The sequence below is a fragment of the Bombyx mori genome, chromosome 11, assembly GCF_030269925.1.
Source record: "Bombyx mori chromosome 11, ASM3026992v2".
In the NCBI taxonomy this organism is placed as follows: Eukaryota; Metazoa; Arthropoda; class Insecta; order Lepidoptera; family Bombycidae; genus Bombyx; species Bombyx mori.
Window position 1 is genome coordinate 12,046,568 of NC_085117.1, and position 19,924 is coordinate 12,066,491.

At 38.8% G+C, this 19,924-nt stretch overlaps 2 protein-coding genes and 1 non-coding gene across 3 annotated transcripts; 2 read left to right on the forward strand and 1 right to left on the reverse strand.

Annotated features, from left to right (window-relative positions):
• Positions 1 to 4,659: 4,659 nt before the first annotated feature.
• On the forward strand, positions 4,660 to 6,683 carry LOC119629183 (uncharacterized). Its single transcript, XM_038014229.1, has 2 exons — positions 4,660 to 4,672; positions 5,515 to 6,683. Exons 1-2 carry the CDS (start codon positions 4,660 to 4,662, stop codon positions 6,681 to 6,683), a joined length of 1,182 nt encoding a protein of 393 aa, XP_037870157.1.
• Positions 6,684 to 10,308: 3,625 nt separating this feature from the next.
• LOC101741227 (enoyl-CoA delta isomerase 2) lies at positions 10,309 to 15,768 on the forward strand. Its single transcript, XM_004931447.5, has 3 exons — positions 10,309 to 12,336; positions 12,732 to 12,821; positions 14,539 to 15,768. Exons 1-3 carry the CDS (start codon positions 11,965 to 11,967, stop codon positions 14,830 to 14,832), a joined length of 756 nt encoding a protein of 251 aa, XP_004931504.1. The 5' UTR covers positions 10,309 to 11,964; the 3' UTR covers positions 14,833 to 15,768.
• On the reverse strand, positions 14,208 to 14,327 carry Mir3261 (microRNA mir-3261). The gene has a single exon (NR_107546.1). It is a non-coding gene; the product is annotated as a microRNA mir-3261 (primary transcript).
• Positions 15,769 to 19,924: the final 4,156 nt, after the last annotated feature.

Consider the following 19,924-nt stretch of genomic DNA (forward strand, 5'->3'; position numbering starts at 1 on the left):
TCATCTTTGTTGTCCAATTTAAAACTATGCAACTAGCATTCCAGTTTAAGCAAAAAAGCAAAAATAGGTGTAATCCCTATTTACCCGGAAACTGCGGTTAATGGGGACGAAATGAGAAATTTGGTAGGGTTTGCACTACTTGCTTTTAATTAATTTATTTATTTAGTTGCACCAACAAAGTGATCATCAATAAAAAACATTGAAAAACTGACAAAAGTACATGGCAGATGTCACCTCAATTATAGGTGCAATCGACAGTGCATTAACTAAAACTTGATTACATTTATTTACTTATGATTAATTTATATTTACTTGGGAAATGATCCGCGACAGATTTGTAAGTAAAGTAGTTGTGAGACAATTAAAAAAAACATCTATTTCATCACTTAAAATTAGTTCAACGCAATCAGACAACTTCGAATGAACATTGACGGAGATCACGCTATCGCGATACCGTGAACATTATTGTAGTCCCAAAGGATTCTGTGTATGGGAGAGTAAGCACCTAAATTCAAACGAGCGGGCTTTTTTATAAACGGTTTATATTTCTTCGTTCTTGGTAAGTACTTAGGGGCTGATATTTTTATCTGGGTTAAGAGATTAGGTGTGTCGCTTATTCCATTACCCACTCTGAACAAATATTAAATATTTTATTATGTATTACTTAGACATTTTTTTCCACCTTGAAATTTCATTGTTCTTGTTACATGTCCGTGCAAAATCGACTTAATTATATTAAATTGCTTAACTATTTCAACTAAAGACTTATTCCCAATTTCATGAGCTTCTATTGCTGTTTTTAATATTAAGGGATCATATCTCTTATAAGACTTTGCACTCTTTGATATGTACATGCGAAGCATATTATATAAAAATAGAAAACAATACGTAACTGATAATATAAATATTTAACAAACAATAAAATAACACATTGATAATTTTGAATAAAAGTTCTAGACAAAAACATCATGAATAAACCAGATTTTTACCAACAAATTTAAAAAATATTGTTATAACTACATAGACAGCCCTACAAACCTGTACCTATTTATACTTAGGTCGTTTCCAATTCACTTTTTCTTGTCCCAATTGACCCCTTTTCGTTGTTATTTGTACCTAAGACGTCCCCAATATCCCCAAAAACAACAGATTTTTACATGTATTTTTTATTATCAAATACATTAAAACGAATAACAACTGAGACTTACCTTTAATATATATGATGGTTCAAACAATAAATAACGTTTAAAAATCACAGTCGTCTTCTATTATTATCAAATAAATAAAAGAGAGCAAAGTTTCTAGCACTAAAATAATTACCACCACCAATGGCGGATCCAGGGGGGGGGGTCATGGGGGTCATGACCACCCCCTGAGCTGGTTCCAGGACTTAGGTGGACCACTAATTTAATATAATGATTTTATTTATATATTTTGTCACCATACAGATTTTATGTAACTACATACCTTTAATATTTAATTAATTTAATATAATATAATAACTTTGTATAATGGCAAACGTTTGGGAACGAACGGATCTAAATTTGACTAGGTGACCCCCTCCTGGCGCCAAAGCTGGATCCGCCCTTGACCACCACAGGAAGTTAATTTGAAACGCGATTTTTTATAAGTTAGCAGCTATTATCATGCATATTCAGAGTTGTTTTGTGAACTTTCAACATTCAACTATTCAAACTACAAAAAATGGAAGATTTTGCAACGAATTTAATACTAATAGGGGAATTTTTAATTGCTCCTCTATTTAAAATTCATGCAAACTAAATCTCCCAACTAATAATCCACTGCATATCAGATAAATGACTGCGTTACAAATTAACTACTTGATCACCTAAACATATTTTATTAAAACACGTATAAAATTAACCAAAATCAGATGATCTTTTTTATCTAATTTACAACGAAAACCTAGCTGAAACCACTAATATAAAGATTTTGAGACAAAATTACTCACCGTATAACAGAAATACTGATTTGCGCACTAAATTAACCATCTTACAACGGAATTTCCAAAATCATTTTCTAAAAGTGTATAACAGATAATGTATGTTTACATTATCAAATTACATTCCACGAATTTACTGCTTGTATAGCTAAAATCCCCATCACCCAACTTTAGTTCTTTTTGTTCTTCTGAACTTCTTACGTTCTTTTGAACTTCTGAACGAATACAAGATTTCTAAATGTTGTTTGAAGCTCTTTGCAACAGCGTTTTCTCCCAAACTCTTTACAACCAAAGGCATTAATTTGCGACGCGCCTATGAGCGTAAAAAATGCATTTAAAGAAGTAGTTGGTGAAAAATGTACTGTAAAAATGTGCTGGGCCATGCAATTTTTTTTTATGACCAATGTAGAAAAATTTGTATGCAAAAAAAAAGAAGACTATTACAGGATATTGATGTGTTGCGTCTCCAGATCAGTTGGAATCATTTTCAAATTCTCCTTCGATCGAGCTGAAAGGTTGGACCGCGAGTTAAATATGTCACACCACCTGTAGAAGCTAAAAACATACTCTCGGTCGGCAGGCCATCCGAAGCCCGCTTAGATGGCGCTGGTTAGAATAGGTTATCCTACGGAATGCCCCGCTGGGTCAGAAACAGCGTGGTTCAAGGATAGCCGACCTTCCATCATCCGGATGCTCTTGTGTAAAACGCGTGCAGAGCAGCTTGCACGTCGTCTTCTTAGGCCCCCTTCGCCGGTCCCCAGACCAACATGTGAAGGGGACTCGAAACACTTAGAGGGCCAGGGCTTGGCGAGATCCGCCACCCTGGCTCGATGGCGACGGGATTGTGCATCTCTCACGCGCCCCGGCGCCTCCTTCTGCGAGATGGTGCACTCGCAGAAGGCAAGCATCGCCTTACACGACTCGTCACCGCCGAGCATCGATGCTACAACACTCGGCAACGACAAGTCGTTTCCTATTTTTGCGACGAGGTCACGGCGCCACCCCTCTCATGCGAGGCAGGTGACTAGCGTGCGCTAAACTAAAAACTGAGTTACCTTAGTGTTTTGCAATTGTTAGTGTATATTAAGATTGCACTTAGTTGATTTTTTGTGCACTGTAATTTGATAAACATGACTGATTAACTGGTGTTTCATTTTTAGAATAACTCATGTTCTTAACAGTTAAATAGGTGACGAGTTTCAAAAAAATTGATTTAAAATTTTGTTGCACACACAGAATTATCAGTTTTACTTTTAGTTAACAAATAATCATTTAGTAAAACAGTGTAGCTTTATAGATCAAATAGTATATTAGATTTGATTTATTTGATCAGCAAATTTAGTGCGCAATTCAGTATTTTTGGTGGTAATTTCGAATATTTGAATAGAAAAAGTTGCATTTACAGTTGTAGGATTAAATACTGCCCATACTAATATTGAGCGTCGAAAGATTTTCCTGGTTTTTTTCCCATTCGCCTCTCAAGCTCTAATCGCCCCATTTTACGGTACCGTTTATATTTTTGTTTAACTATAGGTGTATTTTTTAATGTATAATCTATGGTGTTTTTGATAAAAGGCTTATCACAGGACTTTTTGGCGGGAACGCGAGGAGTGAAGTTGTGTGATTTGTTTTATTTTGTCTATTTAGTGTTTCTTCAGGTTTAAATGTGTAATAACGGTGGTTTATTAACTGTTTAATATCTGTGAAAGTGTACAAATGTGGGAAAATGAAGAAAGCCGCTGGACGCAACTTCTCGGGATCCTCCAAAAAGTCCACTGAAAAAATCTTAGTAAATGACCACCATTTTACTAAGATTATATTTCATCCCATATCATCTCATTTCATTTAATTTCATCCCAGTTGATTAATGTCTCAAATTAATCATAAATGATTACTTTCTTTAAAAAAAAAAAAAAAAAATCATCTTCATTTCATTTCACTCCATAATATCAGTTTTCATAAAAATATGAATATAAATTAAAATAAGACATGACTTAAAGGTCTCAGTTACCAGGTCATAAAATCCCTTTAAAAAAAAGGCTTATTACACTTGGCTAAATTTAGTCGACTGAATTCAGAAGCAAATTTAGAAGTTTCTGATTACACTGTTCTAAATGCAATTACAATCACGGAAGGCCCATTCTCGGCGGTCCGTGCTCGAATCGTGGTGGAGGCGGTTGGCCAACCCCACGTAGGGTCTACGGACCGTCGAGGCGGTTTACCCAGTCTTTGATGACTGGGTGAATCGTGGCCGAGGACGCGTCACGCCTTCCATCTGGTGCAGGTGCTGACGGGGCACGGATGCTTCGGGAAGTACCTGCACCGGATAGGAGCTGAGCTGACGACGAGGTGCCACCATTGTGGACACAACCTGGACACGGCGGAGCATACGCTCGCTGTCTGCCCCGCTTGGGAGGTGCAGCGCCGTGTCCTTGTCGCAAAGATAGGACCGGATTTGTCGCTGCCTGGCGTCGTGGCGTCGATGCTTGGCGGCGACAAGTCTTGGAAGGCTATGCTCGACTTCTGCGAGTGCACCATCTCGCAGAAGGAGGTGGCGAGGTGAGTGAGGCAAAGCTCTCCTCACTACGCAGAAACCCGCCGCCGTCGAGCAGGGGGTCGGGACCGGGGTCCCGTCCGTAACCCGGCCCCCTAAGAGCTTCGGGCTCCACCCACTTTGTGCAGGGAGGAACCTGGGCATGGGGCGGCGAGGTAGGTAGCGTTCCCCTGACCGCTCCGGGGGAAGGTGTAGCGTGGCGCTATCAATCGGGCTCTTGGCCCGTCGACCGAGGGAACCGGCGATCATGTTGCTGGCGGCCGCCGGTCCGGCGTCTGGGGAACGGCGGGATGGATGTATTATGCTCTGCGTAAGCCCTGTCCCGCCGTCTCAATAGCTCTGACTGGGTTCCCGCCCGGTCCGGGGTAGGGCGCCGGCTGTGAGCGGCAGGAGTTTTTAGTGAGGTTTGACTCCCACATACCCCACCTGCAGTGCGGGTGGAAAAAAAAACGGCAATTTTCTACTGTGGAAAAAAAACTGAATCAATTGTCAGTTTAAGCGCGACGAAGTAGGACGTGTCGTGTGTGTACGAGGATGGCTCCAATATTGTCTAGACAACAAAAAATTAGTCTTAGTAAAGGCGTCGCTGTCGGCTCAGTTGAAAAAAAAAAGAATAAGAATATGGGTGAAGAAATATTTATTGCTCCGCGGAAAAATAGCAAATATGAATAGAATGAATAGCAAATATGAGTGATTTAGAACCAGCAGACTTCAGAAATCTATATCTGTACTAATATTATAAAGAGGTAAGATTTGTTTGTTTGTTTGTTTCGAATAGGCTCCGAAACTACTGGACCGATTTTAAAAATTCTTTTTCCATTAGATGCCGACATTGTCCCTGATGAACATAGGCTACTTTTTTAATTTTTTATTTATTTATTTTTTTGGTTTCATTTGTGTTTTAATGTTTCCGAAGCGAAGCGAGGGCGGGTCGCTATTATCTATAAATGGATTCGAGCTCGTTTGACCCAATATTAAACCTTAAAAAAACGAGGAGTACGCAAGAAACTCGATGCTGTTCAGAGAGTTTTTTGTCAGAAGATATGCAAAGCGCACCGCACAGTTTCCCTTAACTCGGCACTGACGCTGGCTGGGATATTACCCCTAGACCTCAGAATACAAGAGGCCGCAGCCTTGTATGAAGCTAAGAGAGGGGTACCACAGCCGATACTAGCAGACAGAGAGGTAGAGAAGAGGGTCGCATACACCAATACGCCTCATCCGGCAGAACAAATTGAACTATATTTTACACGCCTGGAAAACTGTGAACAGGTGGAGGAAAAAAGTGAGCATCCTGTACAAATCTATACAGATGGGAGCAAAATCGAAGGAAAAGTCGGGGCATCTCTATCATTTTGGGATAGAAATGCTGAAATAAAAAGTGTCAAACTAAGTCTCCCAGCATATTGCACAGTCTACCAGGCGGAATTGCTAGCTATAAACAGGGCTAAAAAAGAGGTCTTAAAAAACCCGGCAACTGACTTCGGTATTTACAGCGACTCTAGATCTTCCCTAGAATGTATTATAAATTATAACTCCCTACACCCCCTAGCAGTAGAAATTAGAGAAAATATAAAGATGGCACAAAAGTTGAACAAAACAGTAGCCCTTTACTGGGTCAAAGCACATACGGGTCTAGAGAGGAATGAGAGAGGGGATCGAATAGCTAAAGAAGCGGCACTGAGAAGCAAAAGGAAGGCAGAATATGACTTCTGCCCACTTTCTTTTATAAAGAAGCAAATCAGGAGCCGTACACTGGACACATGGGAAGAAAGATACCAGCAAGGAGAGACTGCAAAAGTAACAAAGATATTCCTACCCCATGTGGTCAGTGCATATAAGGTAATAAGGAAAATAGAAACCTCCTCACTCACTACCCAAATAATGACAGGGCATGGGGGATTCTCCGAATACTTGAATCGCTTCAAGTGCAAGGAGAGTCCTGCATGCATCTGCGAGCCCAGTGAAGCCGAGACCGTGACACATCTAATTCTGGAATGTCCCGTAAATGGCCCAGAGAGGTATGATTTTGAAAACAATATAGATTTAGAATTAAAACTAGAAAATATACCCCTAATCTTAAGTGAACATACAAAAATTTTCTTAGAATATTGTAAAAAAGTAGCTAAAAAAGCGATTAAAAGGAATGAAAATAAAATAAGCTAGATAAACATGCTGTAAATATATAGTGTTATATATGACAACAGCATGAAACTAAATATTGTAAAATTTTAAAAAATAGGAAAAGTGAAGTAGAAATATAAGAAAATGTATAATAAAATAAAGTAATGAATAGGTATAAGAACATGTAGCCATAACGGAGACAAACTCCATGTCAGAAATCCAAATTAGAAATAAGAACAATAAATGTATTAGACTAAGAAATTTTAATAAGTGGTAATAGAAATAAGAAGCTATTGTAAGAATAAGAAAACTGGAAGTTGTTTAAATTTTGATTTAATTAATTGATAAGGAAAATTGTGTAAAAATAAAAGATAAAAATGTGCGGTTATTTCCCCCTTACATGATAGTAAATAAGTAGAATAGGTTCAGAATGGGAGTCCCACCCAGAATAAGGAAAGAAAGATATGATGAATGCAGAAAGAAAATGTATGCGGCATGAATGTGCGAGCGGAAAAATAGCGAGAACTGGAATGAGAAAGAGAATTAGGTTTAACATAGGCTCCGATAACGTCGGAGGTAGACAGTATATAAAAAAAAAAAAAAAAAAAAAAAAAAAAAAAAAAAAAAAAAAAAAAAAAAAAAAAAAAAAAAAAAAAAAAATATTAAACCTTGTGACACTGTTTAATCAAAAGCAGGATACTATCCTACGATACTTTATTATATATCTACTTTAGAACTATTGCATATCTAATCCTACGATAGTATAAGTCCAAAAGAAAGATTGGTTGTAACATTAAGATTTCTTGCAACAGGAAATTCGTATCAAGATTTAAAATTTAGTTCTTCAATATCCCAACCCCTGATGACAAAAATTATCCCTGAAACATGTCGGGCTCTTTATAAATGTCTGGCACATTAAATAAAGGCGAACGAAATCAATACTTTTTATTCGGAAGTAAAAAACAAACTAAAACATCCTTATGCACGGAGAGCTATGGGACGACTGAAACCATTAAGTAACTAAATCCGATTACACCGTCCTAAATGCGTTTCTAATTAGGCTTCTAAATTATTTAGTCAGTCGGAAACCATCCTTGCTACTGAATTTAGTAGGCTAACTTACTTAATGCTATTACACTTCACTGAATTCAGTAGCGACTGAATTCAGTCGACTAAATTTAGCCAAGTGTAATAAGCCTTTAAGCCGACTAAAACTGGACCTTTTGGCGGGAACGCGAGGAGTTAAGTTGTGTAATTTGTTTTATTTTTTCTATTTAATGTTTCTTCAGGTTTAAATGTGTAATAAGGGTGGTTTATTTACTGTTTAATACCTGTGAAAGTGCACAAATGTGGGAAAATGAAACAAAGCCGCTGGACGTCACTTCTCGGGATCCTCCAAAAGGTCCCGATTTTGGTGAAAAAGTCTCAGTAGATGACCACTATTTTGCTGAGATTATATTTCATCCCATATCATCGCATTTCATTTGATTTCATCCCAGTTGATTAATGTCTCAAATTAATCATCTTCATTTCATTTCATCAGTTTTCATAAAAATAAGAATAAAAACTAAACTAAGACATGACTTAAAGGTCTTAGTTACCAGGTCATAAAATCCCTTAAAAAACCGACTAAAACGTGTACCGGTAAAATGGGGCGATTAGGGATTGAAAGGCGAATCGGGAAAAAACCGGGAAAATCTTTCGACGCTCAATATAAGTTTTATATTCGTTGCAAAATCTTCCATTTTTTTGTAGTTTAATAGTAGAATGTTGAAAGTTCACAAAACAACTCTGAATATGCATGATAATAGCTGCTAACTTATAAAAAATCGCGTTTCAAATTAACTTACTGTGGTGGTAATTATTTTAGTGCTAGAAACTTTGCTCTCTTTTATTTATTTGATAATAATAGAAGACGACTATGATTTATAAACGTTATTTAGTGTTTGAACCAGCATATATATTAAAGGTAAGTCTCAGTTGTTATTGGTTTTAATGTATTTGATTAAATAAAAATACATGTAAAAATCTGTTGTTTTTGGGGATATTGGGGACGTCTTAGGTACAAATAACAACGAAAAAGGGGTCAATTGGGATGAGAATACGTGAAATGGAAACGACCTAAGTATAAATAGGTACAGGTTTGTAGGGTTGTCTATGTAGTTATAACAATCTTTTTTAAATTTGTTGGTAAAAATCTGGTTTATCGAAGCGAAATTGGGAATAAGTCTTTAGTTGAAATAGATAAGCAATTTAATATAAGTAAGTCGAGACATGTAACAAGATCAATGAAATCTCAAGGTGGACAAAAATGTCTAAGTAATACATAATAAAATATTTAATATTTGTTCAGAGTGGGGGGATTCATCTGATTAATCCATGGAATAACCGACACACCTAATCTCTTAACCCAGATAGAAATATCAGCCCCCTAAGTACTTACCAAGAACGGAGAAATATAAACCGTTTCTAAGAAAGCCCACTATATATGTGTAAATATATATATATATATATATATTTTGTTGTTACTGCACTGTCGATTGCACTTATAATTGAGGTGATGTCTGCCATGTACTTTTGTCAGTTTTTCAATTTTTTTTATTGATGATCACTTTGTTGGTGCAACTAAATAAATAAATAAATTAAAACTATATATAAAAATAAAAGTAGTGCCAACCCTAGCAAATTTGTCATTTCGTCCCAATTAACCGCAATTTTCGGGTAAATAGGGATTACACCTATTTTTGCATTTTTTGCTTAAACTGGAATGCTAGTTGCATAATTTTAAATTAGACAACAAAGATGCCCCCAAGACTCAATCATTTTGATCCTGATATAGCATTATAAACATCAACAACTACCTTAAAATTGCTCATAAAGTTGGAATTTGTCCCTAATCGCCCCATTTTACGGTACCGTATTGCATTCAGCAGATTTAGTAGATTTCTACTTTTTTGGTAGATTTTGAGGTACTGGCAACAGAATTTAGTATGTTACACCGGTCACTCACATGCGCACGAATACGCAAACCCACAAGTGTAGGACGGCATTTGCGAATGATTATGTAAAGTTTTCGCTGCATTCGTGGTTTTCCAAGCTGTGTCGGTTTTCAGACATCAAAGCGCGCGAACCTCGAACCTTCGCGTAGTCTCCCACACATTCGCTTGCCCAGTTGAGCTGACGATCGCGAAGGTAACGGACGTATACTATACGCCATTTTCATAGTTCGTGACGTCTACTGTGTAGCGTATCTTCATCAAAAGAAATCCCATAAAAACAGCATGGCTGTTAATGATGTCTGGGAAAGAATTAAAAACTCTTTTTCTCTTCAATGTTCTATTGACGAATTAAAAAGGAGGAGAAATTCGTGAGACATTCATAAACAAGTGTAGGAGGAAGCGCAAACGGGTTCGCAAATTGAGTATGCGAACCCATTTGCACAGCCGCTAGGTTTGCGAATGAATGTTTGACGGCCCTTCACATGCGCGCAAACATTCGTACAATGTACGAATATTTGCGCGCATGTCAGTGGCCGGCATTAAAATTATTTGGCATATTTTAGTAGAATTCACACTTTTCAGTTATTCTAGTATTTTTTGGCATATCGGATAAATTCGGGGTATTCCCCCTTTCATCGAATGGATTGTAATTATTTAACTTTTATTCCTTTCGTTACCAAGTGTGATAGACTAGCGGGAATTCCTTCATTGAGAATTTTTACAATCAAGTTTAAAATTAAACTACTACACAAGGATATCGCGATGTCCCATTTATCACGATATCCTTGTAGTTGCAACAGAAAACATGCAAATTGTTGACAAAAATTAAAGGGAATTAAAATTGTATAGATGGTTCCGTGTCTAACTTATTGTCAACTTCTAGTTCGACGTCAGAAGCTTTTATGGTGGATAAATTTTGGAGTGAAGGCAGCCAAATCTGTGATGCGAATAACAAACCAAGGTATGGCAATTAGTCCCGATTTGTGAAGCAAATGACGATACTACCTTTGTCAAACGCCAAAGTAGAAAGAATAATTTCTGATATTAATAGGATTAAAAATCAAGATCGAAATCGATTTTATAATAAGAATGTTGCTGCAATAATGCCTGGATAAGAGGGGCTACGACAGTTGGATGGAGGATGTCGCAGATTTGATCCTCTTTTTTTTTTCGGGTAGGGGGCCGAACCTCCTACGAGGTCCCCGAGCAAAAGGGGCGCGCAGGGTATGTGAGACTCAACGATCTGCATGGTGTTGTGAGCAGACCGCGGGCCCAAGGATTTTAGGGCCCACCCACTAAACGACTCCCCTACACTCTTACACCCGACGTCCGATCCCCTCCGAGGTCAGAACCCGGATGAGGTAGGGGGGTTACCGCGGTCTACACTACAACCAGACGGCGCGGCTCACCCCAAGGACGCCCAGCCGACGGAGCCTTCGAGGCGAATCGAAGACTCTGAAACGTCAGCTGTCTCGGTACGGCAGCCCGTCGGGCCACCCAGACGGTGCCGCTGATGTCCCGGAATACCCCGCCAGACCAGAACCAGCCTGCCGAGTCGAGACGCGATACAACCGGTCGCTCTATATAATCCTCGGCAGCGCGCTAGAGTACTGGTAGCGCGCCGCGCGGCCTCTACCCCCTCAGGTCACCCCTTGACCTTCACCGGGGGGAGGCCGCTACCTACAAGGGCCGGGACGTACGGGCGTATTCCCGCCTCCGGCCCCCGGCTCGACGGCGACGGATCGGTGCGGAAAGGGAAGACCTCTCCCTCTCTCGCTCCGCCGCCTCCTTCCGCGAGATGATGGACTCGCAGAAGTCGAGTATCACCTTCCAGGACGCCTCGCTGCCGAGCATCTTAGCCACGACGCGCAGATTTGATCCTGACAGAAGTATTATCGAGTTAATGGATTCAAAACAACACACTTTTTTACACCTTTATGAAACTTTATGAAAATGTTACCCAACATAAAGACGGAAAATTTTAACTAAGTTTCATTTTATTTTTTTTATTTTTTTATTATATTTTTATTTAGAATTTAATTTAAAAAAAACAGTGGTTTGATTAATAGTTTTTTTGTTATTTTAATTATTTTATTGTTTCATCATGGAAACATTGATGTTTTTACGTTGTAACACGACAGCGAAAAAAATATAATAATAGATTTTAAGTATTTTTCGTTATCTTTTGGTAGAATTCAGATTTTAACCTCCACAGGCAGTAGATTGGTCAACTAAAATCTGGTCACACTGATTGCATTATCATTCCCATAGAATAAACACTATCAATACTATCATTCCTACTGATTACAAAAGCACCAGCATAAATGGCAAATTCAGAAAATATTACTGAATCTTATCTGGGGACGATAAAGATTGTGAAGTACAACAAACCTGCTAAGAAAAACGCAATAGACGTTCATATGTATGTTAAAGTTAAGGAAATATTCGATTCCGCAGCACACGATGAAAATATATCAATGATAGTCTTAACAGGTGCGGGTGATTATTATAGTAGTGGCAATGACTTCACAGCAGCTCTTGAAACCCCAAAATACAACATCTCAAACATACTGAAGGAATATATTACAGCATTTATTAAATTTCCAAAGATACTTATAGCCGTTGTAAATGGACCTGCAATTGGTATTGCTGCCACAACATTAGCACTTTGTGATTTAGTGTTCGCCTCAGAGAATGTAAGTTTTATATTTAATATGCTAATTAGAAAATTAATTATGTAAAGGATTGCCTGCTATCTATTAGCAAGCTCCACTTTAAAGTAATGTGTTTACAGAAAAACTGCTTTTCTTCTTTCTGAGTCAATTTTATATACCACAAACAGCAACTTGGCCGTAATCTGGCATTGTTGATGTGAAAGTCGATTTTGAACCTTTATCAACAGAGATTAAAAAAGGTGTAACATGAATTTTAAAAAGTTTTTAAGTTAAATTGCAACTTTTACTTACCTATACCACAATCTATAAAATATTAAAAAATTAAATTATATTATTAAAAAAAAAAATACACATATTATTTAAAACTTCAGACAGGATAATAATATACCAGAAACTAAATTTGATTGATTTTTCAGTCATATTTCTATACACCATTCACAAAATTGGGAATTGTAGCTGAAGGATGCTCCACATTTACTTTTCCAAGACTAATTGGTGAAAGGAAGGTTTGTCTAATAATGTTTTGTATTGTTTTTTTTTTTTTTTTTTTTTTTTTCCTACCTAAGCTGATAGCCCTAGCGGCTATGTCAGCGTAACCCTAACTTTAGTAGGTGAGCTCACGGGGCTCAAACCTGACGATGTTGCTAACACGAACCCTGGCAAGAGCCGTGCTTCGCAGAATCTACCACCAGATCGGAAACGCGACCCACTGAGAAGATCCGGCGAGAAACTCAGTGGGCTGTGTCTGAGGGTTAATTGACTGGTCGAGCCCTTCGTCGCAAGCGACGGGTTCGACGAGAACGGTGACCGGTGCTTGAAGTACCTAAAAGCACCGTTAGTGGATCAGGAGGATCCGAGATGACGTGTTTTGGGCGACGTCGACTGCTTTCCATTCTGTCCGCAGGATCGGGAATGTAATTACCGGCGGCCACGATGAGAGGGTTCTCGTGTCGTGCCGCTTTATCGAAGTGGCGCATGGACGCCGACTGAAGATACTTACTGATGGACTCTAAGTCCAGGTCGTCATGGAGGTCGACGTTCCTGACGAACCACGGGGCTCCGACGGCTATCCTGCAAAAACGGGATTGAATAATTTGAAATGTTTTTAGGTGTATGCGGGCCGCGTGAGCGAACACTACACTTGCATAGGTCATGACGGGGCGTATGCAAGTTTTGTAGAGTGTCACCTTATTTCTAAGGGACATTTTACTTCGCCTACATATCATCGGGTAGAGACGTCCTAGAATGAAGGCGGCACGGTCGCGTACCGTCTTAATGTGGGGGCGGAATGTCATCCTACTGTCGAGGGTGACGCCTAAATATTTGACCTTCGGGGCCCACGGTATGGGCTGGTCGAACATCGTGATTGGGCGAACGGCGGGGGCGGGGGTGTTGACGCGCCTAGTCGGGAGAGGGATGCTCAGCGTGGTGTTCGGAGGGCGACCCCTTTTGAAGAGCACCGCTGTGCTTTTCGTGGGGTTGATGTCGATGCGCCACTTCCGGAACCACTGTCCCATGGTGGTAGCTGCGGTCTGAAGTCGTCGATGAAGCAACGCCTTCTTCCTACACGAGTAGTAGATGGCGGTGTCATCGGCGAAGAGCGCCAGATGGGTCTCCGGAGACCGGGGTATATCATTGGTATACAAACTGAATAGTAACGGGGAGAGGGCGGAGCCTTGCGGGACTCCGGCTGTGACGTGACGGGGCCGGGAACGCGTTCCCTCGACTCGATATCGGAACGAACGGTTCGACAAGTAGTCTCGTATGATGAGCACGAGCCTGTCTGGCACTCCCATGTTATACAGTTTGTATATCAAACCGTTGTGCCAGACTTTGTCGAACGCCTTCGCTACATCGAAGAAGAGGGCTCCTGTCGGAATGGTTTGTATTGTGATAAATAAGCTACTCTACCATGAGCTATAAAATTTAAATCTATATTGTAATGGAGTAAAATTTACCCTACCTTATCCTTAAATTCTACGTTTTCATGGCATAAGTATGCAGGACTATTATTTCCAGCCACTAACTATTGATCAAAACAGAATTTTTTTTCTTTAACTTGTTTTGTGTTTTTTATTAAACACTTTATCCTATTATAAGATCAATCTCAAGACATCTCACAAAAATCCATTAAGCCATTTAGACCAAAATCTGCTAAATAATGTACAACCAAACAAACAACAAATACACACAATAAAAACAATACCAATCTTTTTTTTCTAGGCTGCAGAAATGTTACTTTATAATCATAAGATGTCTGCCAAAGAAGCATTGGATTGTGGATTTATCAATTACATTTATAAAACTGAAGAGCTACAAAGCAAAGTTTGGGATAAAATAGTTGAAGTATCAAAAACTCCCCAACATTCACTAACTATAACCAAGAAATTACTGAGAAATTCTTATCATAATGATCTTTTATCAGCAAATGCTAAAGAAATAGAAGAACTAAATAAGATATGGAACAAAGGAAATGAATATATTTTAGAAGTATTTAACAAGAAAAGTAAACTGTGAACACAGAAAATAAGCTAAACTGAATATAAGATTACAATTGTTATTGTATTTAGTTAAAAACAGGTTATCATGGTGCAGTGCAATATTAAATACTGTACATATGTGGTAAAGGCATGAGGTATTATGGTGGTAGATTTTATAATCAACATTTTCTAAAATTAGAAAAATTAAAATCAAGGGTAAGCCTTTTATTAATTGTAGCTGCCATGAACTACATACATAGTAAGATGGTAGTACTTGTATGCAAGTGCAATAATAGTATGGACACCAAATTGATATTTTGAGATTTGTAAGGAAATTATTTAGCATTAAATTAAATCAAACTACTTTATTTTTATCTATGAATAACAGGATGATAAATAATAAGCTTATAAAGAAGGTACATACTTCTGTGAAACTTGATATGAGTAGCCTGTGTCCTATTTTATATCATGAGAGCACAGTAGGATTTTGTTTTGCTAATGTTTTGCGTACCTTATTCAAACTTATTTTAATTATGTTTACAATATGAAAAATATAGCTTCCATAGGTTCATTACATTATTTGCTAATTAGGCCATTTCAGTACTAAATCAATGTTAGTACAGGACATTAAGGATAGCTGTAGGTTCAGTACCTATTTCAATCTTAAAATGATGAATTAAATTAAATTATATATATAAATAAAAGAGGTTATCTTTTTAGATCGTTCAATCCTTTTAGAACTTAGTTTACCATAAACAAAAGTTAATGATAATTTTCACAAAATTTTAATCAGCAATTGCCATAATTGGTAAAATATATTGTTCTGATCTTGTGTGTCTTTAAATTCCTGCAATGGTAATCTTGTATGGTAGCCCGGCTCTCGTAACCACCTGATTATCAGTTGGGCTGTGAACTTATCTTATTATTATAAACGATTGTGATAGTTATATTGTAAATAAAGAAATTTTTTTTAGACTATTGTTTCTTTATACTCTTTCTGCAATTTTTCAAATACCAAAACCTACGGCCGTGCCCCGTCTGGCCGGCACCTTGTTTTATTTTTATTTTCATTTCAGGATTTTCAGAATCCATTTTGCCAGGGGTCGAATCTCATTTATTTATTTTTTATTGCATATGTGAGTGGACGAGCTCACAGCCCACCTGGTGTTAAGTGGTTACCGGAGCCCATAGACATCCACAATGTAAATGCCGCCACCCACCTTGACATATGAGTTCTAGGGTCTCAGTATAGTTACAACGGCTGCCCCACCCTTCAAACCGAAACGCATTACTGCTTCACGGCAGAAATAAGCAGGGTGGTGGTACCTGCCCGTGCGGACTGACAAGAGGTCCTACCACCAGTCATTACGCAAATTATAATTTAATTACGGATAAAAATAATTACGGATTGGAAACGCAACCCACAGAAGATCCGGCGAGAAACTCAGTGGGCTGTGTCTAAGGGTCAATTTAGTCGTGGAGTCCTACGTCGCAAGCGACGGGTTCGACGAGAACGATGACCGGTGCTTGAGGTATCTAAAAGCACCGTTAGTGAATCGTGAGGATCCGAAATGACGTGTTTGGGGGACGTCGACTGCTTTCCATTCTGTCCGCAGGATCGGGAATGTAGTTTCCGGCGGCCACGATGAGAGGGTTCTCGTGTCGTGCCGCTTTATCGAAGTGGCGCATCGATGCCGACTGAAAATACTTACTGATGGACTCCAAGTTAGGTCGTCATGGAGGTCGACGTTCCTGACGAACCACGGGGCTCCTAAGGCTATCCTGCAAAAACGGGATTGAATAATTTGGAGTAATTTTAAGTTTGTGCGGGCCGCGTGAGCGTTGCCAACCGCAATGACATAAGTTCGTATTGATATAAGGCCTATCCCACCCCGTAAGAAATGCTTTGGCAAAAATAGGCAGAAAATAATAGCCAGCCACCCAGTATATAGTATTAGGGTGGGCTCAATACGTTTTAAGTAAAGAAATTCGAGATTTTTAAATGTTATTTACACCTCCATTTTCAAAATTATGTTATCGTGGGCTTAAATATCGTTGCAATGTCAGTGTTCAAGTCCTACAAGAAGTTATACGTTTCGAATAAAATACATCCATAACATGATTTAAAAGGTTTACGAATGACTTTCATGATAAAAGAATATAAAATCATTGTGTTATAAAAATTAATGACTGAATGAGACGGACTTGTGAAGGCTGGGATGGTGGAGTTACCATTGGTGGGGTAAAATTGACCAACCTCCTACGCCGACGACACCAATCTTCTCGCAGCTAATGAAAGCGAGATGGCTGCTCTCGTGAGCAAGCTTGAAAAAATTAGTCTCGAACTTGGACTTGCCGTTAACCGATCCAAAACAAAAGTGATGGTAATAGAGTATATCAGAGGAAGTGTGAAAGTGGCCCCGGTAAATAACAAATCAAGGAGCGGACGGTTAGCGTGGTATGGACATGTGATGCGTAGAGAGAAGATGCATGTGACTAGGAGATGTATGGAAATGGTAGTGCAAGGTAGAGGGGGAAGAGGTCGACCGAAGAAGACATGGATTGAGTGTGTGAATGACGATATGAGAGAGAGAGAGGAATGAGTGTTGAGATGACGGCTGATAGTAGAGAATGGAAGAGAAAAATTAGCTGTGCCGACCCCACCTAGTAGGATAAGGTGGGAAAAAAAAACATCTTGAAACAACGGAAAGATTCACATACCTGGGCTCCATTGATTACTGGAATCAAATCGAATACTGGATCGTGCGAGCCTGAGAAACGAAGACGTATCGGGATAGCAAAAATTGCCATGTCTCAGCTTGATAGCATTTGGCCCGATAGAAAAAATGCCATGTCTCAGCTTGATAGCATTTGGCACGATAGAAAAATCTCCATAAAAACCAAGCGTAAACTTGTAACAAGTCTTGTTTTTTTTTACGATTTTTATGTTTACTGGTGGCTCGGAGGCCTTTCCAGTTACATAAGGACAGGTGGGCGAACAAGGGTTCAGCCAGAAGGGGCGAGATTTGCTAACAGCTACCCGAACGCCTCCAAGGAAGACCTAACAACTCAAGAGCAGCTGCTTCGCGAATGAATCTACTACCGGATCGAACAAGTCTTGTGTTTTCTAACTTCTTATAGGGGGTGGAGACATGGACTCTAAAGAAGCCGATTGAAGTCGGGTCGACGCGTTTGAGATGTGGTGCTGGAGGAAAATGCTGCGGATTCCATGGACGGCGCATCGGACAAACACATCAATCTGGAAGGACTAGGCGTCTCTACAACTCTCCACCACTTGACTACGTAGGATTTTCGAGTTTTTCGGTCACGTTGCGAGGAAAAAGGGTTATAATCTCGAAAGACTACTCATCACCGGCAAAGTGGAAGGGAAGAGGCCTAGGGGGCGTAGTCCGATGCGCTGGTCCAATCAGATTAAGACGACTTTGGACTCCAGCACCAATGTCGCAATCCACTGCGCGGAGTACAGGAAGGAATGGAGGAACGTAGTCCTAAGAAAAGTGCTCCGTAAAGGTCACGACCCTTAGCACTAAGGACGACGCTCGGAGGTATAAAAATTAAAGCGCCAAAAATTATCATTTGTGTCGTTGGGTGTATTATTTGCTCTCATTTTCACCCGGCCTGTTTCTGCCGTGAAGTAGTCATGCGTTCCGGTTAAAATACATAGTTGGGACAATCTCAATTGTATACAATACATTTTGTTGTTGTATTGTACACAATACAATTAAGATTTCGATCTCATGTTTAATTTTCGAATTTTTAATTAACGCTTTAAAATTTTATAGTTTATGAATGAGTTTATATAATTATGTCTAAAAGTGGTCTATGCTATAAAAAAAGGTCGTGAATACGAGTTTAGTATATTTATTTTAAACATTTATTAGATTACCTATCTAAAAAAATTAGAAAAATATTTTGGACTTAATCACATCTCGGTTCGCTCGATACAATCGATCGTTAATGCCATCAGAGACAATTATTATTATTTAGACCACTATTGGGGGAAAATATTGCTGTTTCTCAGCTATACATTTTGTTATTTAATGACCGACAGCCTTGCACTCCCTGCGTAGAAACGGGGTCGCTTTCTTGTTCTTTGACACGTTTAAGTCCTAATATGTTTAGCAAATACCTACAAGTTCTTATTTAGAGTTTGTCTCTATTCTTATAAAAACAAAACTGAATCATTGAGAAAACATTGAAGCATGCACAAAACACGCTATTAATATTTAATTTGACTCTGGAACTCAAAAGAGGCCTACGCGACTTTAATATTACGTCACCAAATATTCAAAATATCTACTGAAATCTCAATCATCAAAAATGACTTCCAGGAGTTCTAGTATAGCTTCTATTACAGATCTTTTTCGACCAGAAAAAAATAAGCGACTGCGGTCCAAAGATTTGAGTAGCACACGATTGAATGTTCTCAAAAAAGAAATTAAAACTGACACACATCTTGTACCCTTGGGTGAGAAGTTTTATTAAGTTTTACACTTATGGTCAAACATGGGATATTATATACATAGATAAGTAACCAAATATTGTGTAGCAGTTGTGTTTTCACTCAAGCTACCTAGGTAAATAACGGCATTCTCAATTTCTATGATATTTAGTGACCATAAGTATCACGAGGCCATGCGCCAATTGATGGGATTCATTGTGTGAAAGAGAGCGAAGAATTGAATTTTTTTAGGATATCTAGGGTAATTTTAACGTTTACAGATACTTTATTCGATCAATTGGGTACGGATCCTGTCAAAGGATTAACTAGATACAAAGCTCAGGAGCTGTTGGAATATTATGGCTATAACACACTCACGCCAGCAACACAATATGGCTGGACATTAGTATTGTTTAAATCGATGTGTACTGGTAACTGCTCACTACAATTACATATATTTATATAGTCTAGGTATTCCATAGTCACCATGCTCAAAAACGAACTTCTTCTGAATTAAGTGTTATGCACAGTAAGTAATATTTAGTATTATTTACTTCTGGACCGTGTGGTGTCGGCCCCAAAAAGAATAACACCTCCTCTTTTCCTCCCGTGGGTGTCGTAAGAGGTGACTAAGGGATTAACCAAAAAATGGGCAGCAGCGTTCTCG

Bases quoted from the DNA above. Each gene is read 5' to 3' on its own strand.
- LOC101741227 (XM_004931447.5), top strand. From the start codon at position 11,965: ATGGCAAATTCAGAAAATATTACTGAATCTTATCTGGGGACGATAAAG. The intron at 12,337-12,731 runs GTAAGTTTTATA...TTGATTTTTCAG, and splicing joins TAGTGTTCGCCTCAGAGAAT to TCATATTTCTATACACCATT. The intron at 12,822-14,538 runs GTTTGTCTAATA...TTTTTTTTCTAG, and splicing joins GACTAATTGGTGAAAGGAAG to GCTGCAGAAATGTTACTTTA.